The sequence below is a fragment of the Drosophila busckii genome, chromosome 3R (genome assembly GCF_011750605.1).
Source record: "Drosophila busckii strain San Diego stock center, stock number 13000-0081.31 chromosome 3R, ASM1175060v1, whole genome shotgun sequence".
NCBI lineage: Eukaryota > Metazoa > Arthropoda > Insecta > Diptera > Drosophilidae > Drosophila > Drosophila busckii.
In genome coordinates this window covers 11,993,160-12,002,637 of record NC_046607.1, presented here as the reverse complement: position 1 = coordinate 12,002,637, position 9,478 = coordinate 11,993,160, and the positions used below count along the sequence as shown (strand labels likewise).

Here is a 9,478-nt window from a genome sequence, read left to right as displayed (position 1 = left end):
TTTAAAAATATAGAAAAAATTATACCACCGCAATTTTTTGTTAGTAAATATTGTATTGTAAATTATTATAAAAGTACAAAATAAAATACTAAAAAATTATATTTCAGAGCTGTGAGCATCTGCGCATATTTATACAACAGGGGCGTAGTTGAGAGGGGGCTTTGGATTGATTTTGAAAATAGTAAGTAGCTAGAATATAAAGACAATCAATATGACATTTCTTTTTTCCACATTTTTCTGCTGGATTGTCAGGAGATATATAATTATTTTATTTATTTTAAGGGTAGGGTATATGCAAATTCTTTGCTTGTTTGCTCTGCCCTGTTCAATGCCGTTGCCTGGCATTTGGGTTTTGGTTTCTAGTTCGGTTTAGTTTCATGTTGTGTGTTTGTTGTTTCCTTTCGTTTGGCAAGATGGCCGTGTGGCTTGATTAATGCCTCTGCACTTGACTGACTTAAACGTGTTGTTGTTCCTGTTTGCTTAGTGGGTTTCAATTTAGTTGGCGCATAGCAACGCGCAACACACACACACACAGCTGCACACATACAAATTTAACTAAATTCGAAATCAATTACAAAGTGGCACTTAATTGGGCGCCTCAGCCAGACGCGACACGCCCTGTCAATCATAATTAGCGTGCGCCCCTCGCTCGACACAGAAACAGGAACGACAAGCACTCGATGCAGCAGATACAACGAATTCATTCATAGATTCGACACGCCTCTAATACTGCAAATTCATAAGCCAAAACTAACGGCAAGCATATATCCATATCCTTTTCATTAGTCAGCACAAAATGGCGGCACAACACGACTCGGGCGCTGTTCATTAAAAACTCATAAATAGCTGAAGAGTTTATTGTCACCACAGCGCACCGCAGCTGGTAGGACTCAAATCCCAGAGAGCCTCTTCACACTCATATTGGTAAACAATAGGCAGAGGCATGAGGCATGAGGCATGAGGTTATGAGCAGTAACAGGGGCAGCAGTAGTGTTGTCAACTTGGTAATAAAGTCATCTCTGGCATTGTGTAGACAAATTTGTTACGCCCCTTGGCGCGGCTGCTGCCTGGCAATGCATTAATGTCGCCTTTTGTTGCTCAGGGCTCAGCTGCAACTGTTGATGAAGTTGTTGTCAACAATCAAACCGAAACGTTGCCAATTAAATGACTGCGACCCGCAGTTGCAACCAAAGGCAGCAAAAACTGCAACGAAATTTGATATAAAGTCCTTGCAGTTGAAAATGTTTTCATGTTATTAACTTGGCCACAAAACCAAAATTATTACAAGCCACAGAAACTGAAATGACACTGCGTGTTGCAAGCGTTGGGAGCTAATCAAACTGGAACTTTGCCTGCGGCAGCAGCAGCAGCAAACAGAGATCGGCAGCAATTTGTATATCATTGTGATAAATCAAAACATTATCAATAATAAAATCGGTAGCCGTTTGCCACTTGGTAGCGTTTGAGGCAAAATTGTGTGTCGGCTTCTTGTTGTGGTCAAGCTATAGATATATATTTCAATATATATGTGTGTGTGTGTGTGTGTGTGTGCGTGTGTGTGTCTTGCTGAGTGCTTTGTGTATAATTTGTATGCAAATTGAAGTTTGAAGTTGAATGTCTGATGTGGCTTAATGTCAGCAGCAGCGGCGGCAGCGGCGGCGGCGGCGGCGGCGTGTGTGGATTATGAGCGGGGCAGCGGGTTCAACGACTAAAGTGACAGACATTAACACTTTTGTAGTTGTAGCTGTGAAACTTTTGATTTTCACAATTTTGTGGCAATCAAATGAATTAACTGCCCATAACGTCTATTGGAATGAGCCGCCTGCAGCTTGCGGGCAAATTAAAGCAAATTCCAAATTTACAATAAAACATATGCGCATATGATTAAAACGGGCGAAAGGGCTGCAGGCTTGGAAGCCACTCAAATGGTCACAACGTGTGGGTTCTCGACTAATTGGCGCTTCAAGATTGCTGCAGATATAGTAGCGGCTATGGGTTATGCTTATTGATAAGTCACGCGGCTTGCTGTGTGATCCAACGAACTGGTTCGCTTATCTGTAATGGTTATGTACGTATCTTGCAGATACTTTCATAGCATAGCAAATTAAATGAGCATTTTATACAAATTACATTTACAGTTAAGTTTAAGTTTTAGCTGCGCTGCTGCTGCTGCTGCTTACAATTGTTTAGCAAACTTATTATATGTTTTCATTCATGAAACACAAAATTTATGTACAAATTGCGCCGCATCATTGACTGCTTGAATGAATGAAACAAATTGCTTTCAATGCGCTTGGCTTGGCCATTTTCTGCTGCATCATTTCCCCCCCACATTTCCATTTTCATATCCTTTTGGGCCGCACACAGTCTCAGGCCCCGCAGCGGCCTTTTCGGTATTAAAGCGCTCGAGGTGTCGGCTGTAAGCTAATTGGGAAGCAACTTCAAAGCTGCCGCCACCAAATTAAGTATGAGTTACCAATTTAGTTTTTATATCTCTATCGCATACTTACACTCAATCTGTGTGTGTGTGTGTGTGTGTGTGTGTGTGTGTGTGTGAAGCTGCTTGGCGCTCTTAACTGGTTTTGGCTCTCTCGCTGCTGCACTCTACGCTTGTAATTGTAGGTCCTGCGTTTGCATTTGTATGCCAAGCTGAATTGTTTACATTTATCATAATCAGCAAATGGCCAAAAAGGCAGTTGGCAAGCGCCGCGGGCCCTTTTTCTTTTTGGCGACGCGGCGCCACTTGGTCGAAAACTGGAAACTGGAATTTGCCATAAGCAAATGGGCATTGGCACTTGATTTAGGTCGAGACTAAGGGCGCCCATTAGCAACTACAAGCAGTTGCTATATACAAATTTGATTTAATAGAAATAAATTGGTATAAAAATAGCATTTGAAACGAAAATTGAAGCATGCAGCTTGATTTATAAGCTTAATTATTAAATAATAAAAATATATTTAATTGCAAATACTTTTTTGGCGAATATATATAGTAAATAGCACAATTCAATGCTCTTATAGCTTTAAAATTTCTGTTTTCCCTTTTTATGTACTGTCTTAGTTTTTATAAATATTTTTGAATAGTAGCAACAATAAATATCGAATATTATTATATTAAATTATTGAAAATAGATATAGTTGTTATAACATTAAGACGCGTATAGTTTTTTAACTTCTATTACCATTTTTTTTAAATATTTTTTTCAATAATAACCAGAATTTCAGTGTTCTTTTCTATCAAAAATTATTATATTAAATTATCGAATTATATATAGAGGTATATTATTATAGCTCATATAGTTTTTTAGCTTCTGTTAGTATTTTTTGAATATTATTTTAATAATAACCAAAATTTCAGTATTCTTTTCTATCGAATGTTATTATATAAAGTTATTGAAAAAATATGTAGTAGTTATATTATAGCTCGCATAGTTTTGTTTCATCTGTTACCATTTTTAAATATTTTTTTAATAATATTCAACTTAGTCTGGTTTTAGGCGCTTCTAACCCTATAAAATGTAGAGCAATCTCATAAATAATTTTATAAGCTATGCCACCTTCAAAACTTGGCCTTTTGTTTGCATTTTTGATTGGGCTTAAGCGTGATTTGCTTATTGATACAAAATTCTTCATTAACATAATCATAATCAAAACCAATTTGTTTGACAACATTTTTAATTTTTTAAAGCCAGAGCAGTTGCTTTTATTTTAATAAAGCTATTTAGAAATTTTGTGCATTAATTAAAACATATTTTTAGTAATATAAAAAAAAACAATTAGCTTGGCTATAATACTTGTATGCAATATATAACAAAAATATTGATATCGTAGTTAATTAACTGTTAGTTTGTTTTTAGTTTCACTCATTAGGCTCTGTCGAGTGCTTTATTGGCTGAGGTACTGCTCATTAGTCATTTTGAAGTTGATTCGATTAATGAGTTTGGACATTTACGCATTTCCATGTGGCAACAACCAACGAGTATAATAGCCATGTTTAAATGGCGTTTGCCACTCTGCGGTACGGAAGTTGATTTTTCCCATAATTAGAGTTACAGTTTGTTGCCTCAATTTGCGCAGCAAAATTTCTCAGCTACTAAAACTAAATGCCACCGGTAATGGCCAGTAATTTGCCTCTCTCTCTCACTCTCTTACGCTCTAAGTTTGTCTCTTACACAAGCGAGCCAATGGCTTCGTTTCAATTAAGTGTTTTCCAGTTCAACTTTCGCCCATCACTTTCAAAACGCATTAATCACGCCCAGTCGCAGTCGAATTTTATCTTGGTCCATGCGTCGTATTGTCACACATTTGAAAATGAAAATAAATTGCCTTTAACTAAAAGCCGATCTCATGCATATGCATTAATAATTTTCCTAAGGGTTTTCCGGCTAGTTTACGAACTGTGAGAGAGTCGGCGGCATCGGCGTGATAAGCGCCAAATTAAAAGCCGTAGCGCTGGACTTCCAATCTGGAGCTACAGTATCGATGGGCATCATTAGCAGCGGAATTGATAGCTTGATTATTCAAATTATTAACAAACTATTGGCGGCTTGGCATGAATAGTACGCAGGTCAGAGCGCCGCTGATCTCAGGTGCAGAGGTTAAGAGCAGGAAAGAGAAAGAGCGAGAGAGCAGTGAAAAATGTGTGCGCCGACGGCGGCGTTTGTTGCCTTTGAACTTTACCGCAAACGGTAGCCAGTTCCACTTGGTAAGTTAATAAGCAAACACGAAGCGCAGATACCCTACACTAGTTAACGCTCCAACTTACTGTAGCGCATATAGCGTTTTATATCACCGATTTATAGCTTTAAGCACTTGCAGCATTTTATTTATTTTTTTGCTATTTAGCGTAGCCAAACAACTCGTTTGTTTTTTTGCCCAAGTGATTAAATTAATAATTAATTAGTTTAAAATTTTGAATAACGGTTGTAAATAATCATTAATAAAAATTAAAAACGATTTCTTTTCAGCAGCCAGCGATATTTAAATCGACGCTGCGCAGAATTTCAAATTCATATTCAAATTCAAAAGTGTGTAGGGGGGGGGGGGGGGAGGAGGGGAGAAAGCATGTAAATGCTAGTTGCAACATCAACTCGTTCTTCCAACTGACCACGACTGCTGCTTGTTGTTTGCTTAAATATGCTCAAATTTATTGGCGAACAGTTTTAAATTTGTTGATTTTATTCTTTTATTAATTGGAGTGGTTTGTGTTTTGTTTTCATATTTAACTTTATTCTGATTAACTTTCAATGCTCTTTGGGCTGCCGCATTTGTTGGCTCTGAAAAGAGCCGTTCTGCCTCTGCTTCTTCTTCTTCTTCTTCTTCGTGTTGTTTGTAGTTCGAATTCGATATCGAATTATCGTTTCGTAGTTACGGCTGCTGGCCAAACTGGGCCGCTTAGACGGCGTTAACTTGGCCTCACGCTGGCCTTGGTCCATTTTTTTCTATTCGCTTGGGTTCTGTCTTGGAAATTAAATGCCAAATCTCTCAATTCTCTCGACTGAGAAAGAGAGAGAGAGAGAGCGCGCGCTGCGCTGCTGCAGTTGGCGTCAAAATTAAACAAAATACACAACTTGCAGCTTCGTTGGGCAAGTCGCTTTGATCATCAATGTCGTCCACAATACTTTGCTCGCTTTCTGTACCGATCATCAACAGTTTTGCATATGCGACACATGCGCTGGACTCTAAACTCATTTGGGTGGCGTGCCCAGCGCCTGTGCCGCCGCCTGAGCCTGCGCCTGCGCCTGAGCAGCGGAAACTGGCACAGGCACGCCCACCATGCCGGCAGCGGCGGCAGCAGCAGCGAGTCCAACCATATCCGCCTCATGCATGGGCTTCTTCTTCAGTATGCTCAAATCATTGACGTTCTCCAGAAAGGATTTGTGCGCGGAGAACACCTTGACGCTATCAAAGTCCTTCTTCAACTCCTCAATGTCGCGTTTCTGCTTGGCGCGACGATTCTGGAACCAGGTGATGACCTGCGCATTGGACAAACCCAGCGAGGCGGCAATTTCATCGCGATCGGCGGGCGACAAATACTTTTGGTATAGAAAACGTTTCTCCAGCTCAAAGATCTGATGATTGGTGAATGCGGTGCGAGATTTGCGCTTCTTCTTGGGCTGCGGGCGATTCGAAAATATATCCAAATGCGATTTATCTGCAAAGTTAAAAGTGTAAACCGGTTGCTTAGTTAATTGCAATTAAAACCATAAGTGTTAATTAAAACGTTATGCTTAGTTAACAAACGAGTTGAACAATTGCTACACTTGATTGATTGCGTCAGCTACAGTGGGCGCCGCCTATGCGTCTAGTTTGCTGATTGATTTATAATAATTATTGACAGTGAGACAATTGCAACATTTCTAAAAAAGCTACGCTCTCTACGAACTATATATATATTATTCATATATGCAAATATATATAAATATGCTATTTATATGTAAGTGAACCGGTTGGCGTTTGTTGATTGCTTCACGCCCCATTCCCAATGCCCATTCCCCATAGCCAGTTCCCCATTTCTATTGCTTGTCAAACAAACTAGCTCAACATTAAAAACTAATTAAACGCTGCGACGACTTTTAGTTAAAAATTTGTATATTTTAAATGCAAACTGCATTAATTTGCTCATTTGTTGTTATCTACGCGCGCGATCTACGTAACCCAAAACCCATTAGCCACTTGAAGTAGTGTGCACACACACACACACACACATGCATAGCAACTTATCAGCAGCGCACTCATTAAGTAATTTCCCTTGAGTTATCTCGAGCCACTTGCATCCTTTTGGGATGTTTCGTTGTCAGGTGTCCACTTACAGCATAAATTTCTACACTCTCTCTTTTGTTTGTATGGGTGTTGCTTGTTGTACTTGGAAACAACTCCCAGCAATATGTGAAAATATGTTTTGACTGTAATTCGAGCAATTCTAGTGAAAGCAGCCACAGTTAGTTGCACTAATGTTTTAATTCCTAATTCCAGGAATTGCTATAAAAAGGACGTCAGACTGTCTGGCAAATTCAATTTTTTAAAATGCAGTTTGTCGCTTAAGTTATCTTGTTGCTACTCTCAGTCAGTTTAATGTTTTTATTTTTATCATTATGCATTTTCAACGATGACAAACAAATGTGTGCAGCCAGTCGTAAATATTTCGTTATACAATATTTTTGTTGATTATTTCATAAATATGCATTTGAGTTAACACATACTCGAGTTGCGTCGCGTCTAATGACCAAATGTATCTTTAAACTGACTGACGACTGCAGTTTGACATTTGTCACATTTGTCAGCTATTAAGCTTCGCATTTGGTAGCTCAACTCAATTAGTTAATGCACATAAGTCCACAAGTTGTATGTGCGCTTGTCTAATTGTTGCTAATCGCTGCAGAATCGACACGAATTGGCAACAACAACAAAAACTTTTAACGTTAATTACATTGACAGTTTGGCTGGCTGCTGCTGTGGCGTTTAGACTTAACTGAAGCTGCTGGTGCTGCTGCTTCGCTTTGCTTTATTTATAGCGCTCAGCATTTATTTTATTATTCATTGTTGCTGCTTTTTTGCTTTGGCTGCCAATTAATTGAAATTAAAAACAAAACTGAAAATTGACATTGAGGCATTTGAAAATTTGCATAGCAGCCAAACAAAGCGGCGGGCGGCGGGGACTGCGGATTGCAATTAAATGTATAAAATATACATTTCAATCGAATATACTAAATTGCTACAATATTAATGCATTCTTTATTATATTAATTAGTATAACCCCCCACACCACTGAACTGAATTTTAAGTGCGCATTTGGAATTGAGACATTTGTCAATTCTTATGCATATGCTAATTATTGATAAGACATGATCGTAATTTAGCTAAATTTATTGCTTACCTTGCGACTCGTCAAAGTCCTTGGTGGTCATTTGGAAAAGCGCATCCAGTGGCGTGCCATTTGCCTTGGCCTTGGCCTCAGCCGCAGCAGCAGCAGCAGCAGCGCCCGAGGCAGGACTTGCAGCATTGGCGGAGCCTGCAGAGCTGCGACGCTCACGCTCGCGCTCATGCTGTGGACTGTGGCTATGACGCACTGCAGCAGCAGCAGCGGCGGCGGCAGCAGCTGCAGCTGAATCACGCGCAATTTCCGGTGAGCAACAGTCGCTCGCAGCGGAGCTGGAACGATCCGAGCCGCTCTCCGAGGGTATAATGTCCATGCCCATGTGGCGCAGCAGCTGAGCCTGCGCATTGAAATGCTCCTGCAGCTGGCGATGATAGTCGAGCGCCAAGCGCTGCTCGTAGTGCAGCAGCGCCGAGGGTATAAACGGACGCACGGGCATGGGGCCCAGCAAATGATCCCAGGGACGCACAATTTGTGCGCCAGGCAGCAGCATGGCCGCTGCAGCGGGATGCACTTCCAGCGGCAGTGGCTCACTGCGTTGGACGCTGGGACGTGGCGCAGCAGGTGGCGCCAGCAGTGTGGTGCCCGCTGCTGGTGGCGAGCTGGAGGCAGCGCGCTGCTTCTCCGAGTGTCCCAAAATGTCGGCAATGGAAAAGCTTTTGACGCCTTCAATGGCGCTCTTGGTGTTGGTTTGCGGCGCGGGTGGTGCTGGTGCTGGTGGTGGACTGGGCGTTTGTTCCCTGGGCTCCGATGAGGAGCTGGACATGCGCAGACGCTTCAGCGGCTGAAAGTAATCCTCCGGCAGCGAGCCGACGGCGCTGCGTGTCAAATGAGCGGCTGCGGCTGCAGCAGCAGCTGCCGCATGTTGTTGCATCAGCAGTTGCTGCTGCTGCTGCAGCAGCTCCATGCTCGATCCACGCGAGGCATGCAGCTGGTGATGTTGTTGAAGTTGATGTTGATGTTGAGCCGGCAGCGGGCTGGGCGCACCGCCGACGGAGATTTCGGATTCGGCAGGACTGGCCGGACGCATTGTGGGCGGACAGAGCATTTATGCACTATAGACGCTTTGATTTATTTTTAGAGCAGCACACGCGTTTAACTAAATGGAACTAAACACTTCACTTTGATACTTCAAATTCAATGTCAAGAGTCTCGGCTCCTCGTCTCTTGTTAATAATTAAACATATGTTGCGTTCAAACAGTTATATATACGTGTGTCAGTGTGTGTGTGTGTGTATGTGTGTTTGCTAACAACGACGCTGATCCAATAGGTGGACCTCTCAACTCGACGTTTCACAGTCAACTGTTCAAACTAGATTGAAGATTGGTTTGCTAACTAGACACGTCGATATTTCTTCAGTTCTTTTGCTGCCCGCGCCGCGTCGTCGCTCACACTCACACACACACACTCAAGCGCTCTCGCTTGCTCTCTCTCATTTGCGCGCTCTCTCGTCGCGTCGCATCGCATCGCGTAGCGTCGTGTCTCGTTTGTCGGTGGTTCAACTCGGCAATCAAATCATAACAACAACAACGCTGACGCGCTCTCTGCTCAGCACTGAGAGCCAAACCGGTTTCTGTTGCTTGCGCTAGAGCGAACTGGCG

At 41.7% G+C, this 9,478-nt stretch overlaps 1 protein-coding gene across 1 annotated transcript; it reads right to left on the bottom strand.

The window, feature by feature from the left end:
- Nucleotides 1–5,203: 5,203 nt before the first annotated feature.
- LOC108602310 (homeobox protein HMX3) lies at nucleotides 5,204–9,129 on the bottom strand. Its single transcript, XM_017990393.1, has 2 exons — nucleotides 7,877–9,129; nucleotides 5,204–6,154 (listed from the first exon to the last, which is right to left on the bottom strand). The coding sequence occupies exons 1-2, from the start codon at nucleotides 8,922–8,924 to the stop codon at nucleotides 5,688–5,690; spliced, it is 1,515 nt and encodes a 504-aa protein (XP_017845882.1). The 5' UTR covers nucleotides 8,925–9,129; the 3' UTR covers nucleotides 5,204–5,687.
- Between the last annotated feature and the right edge of the window lie 349 nt (nucleotides 9,130–9,478).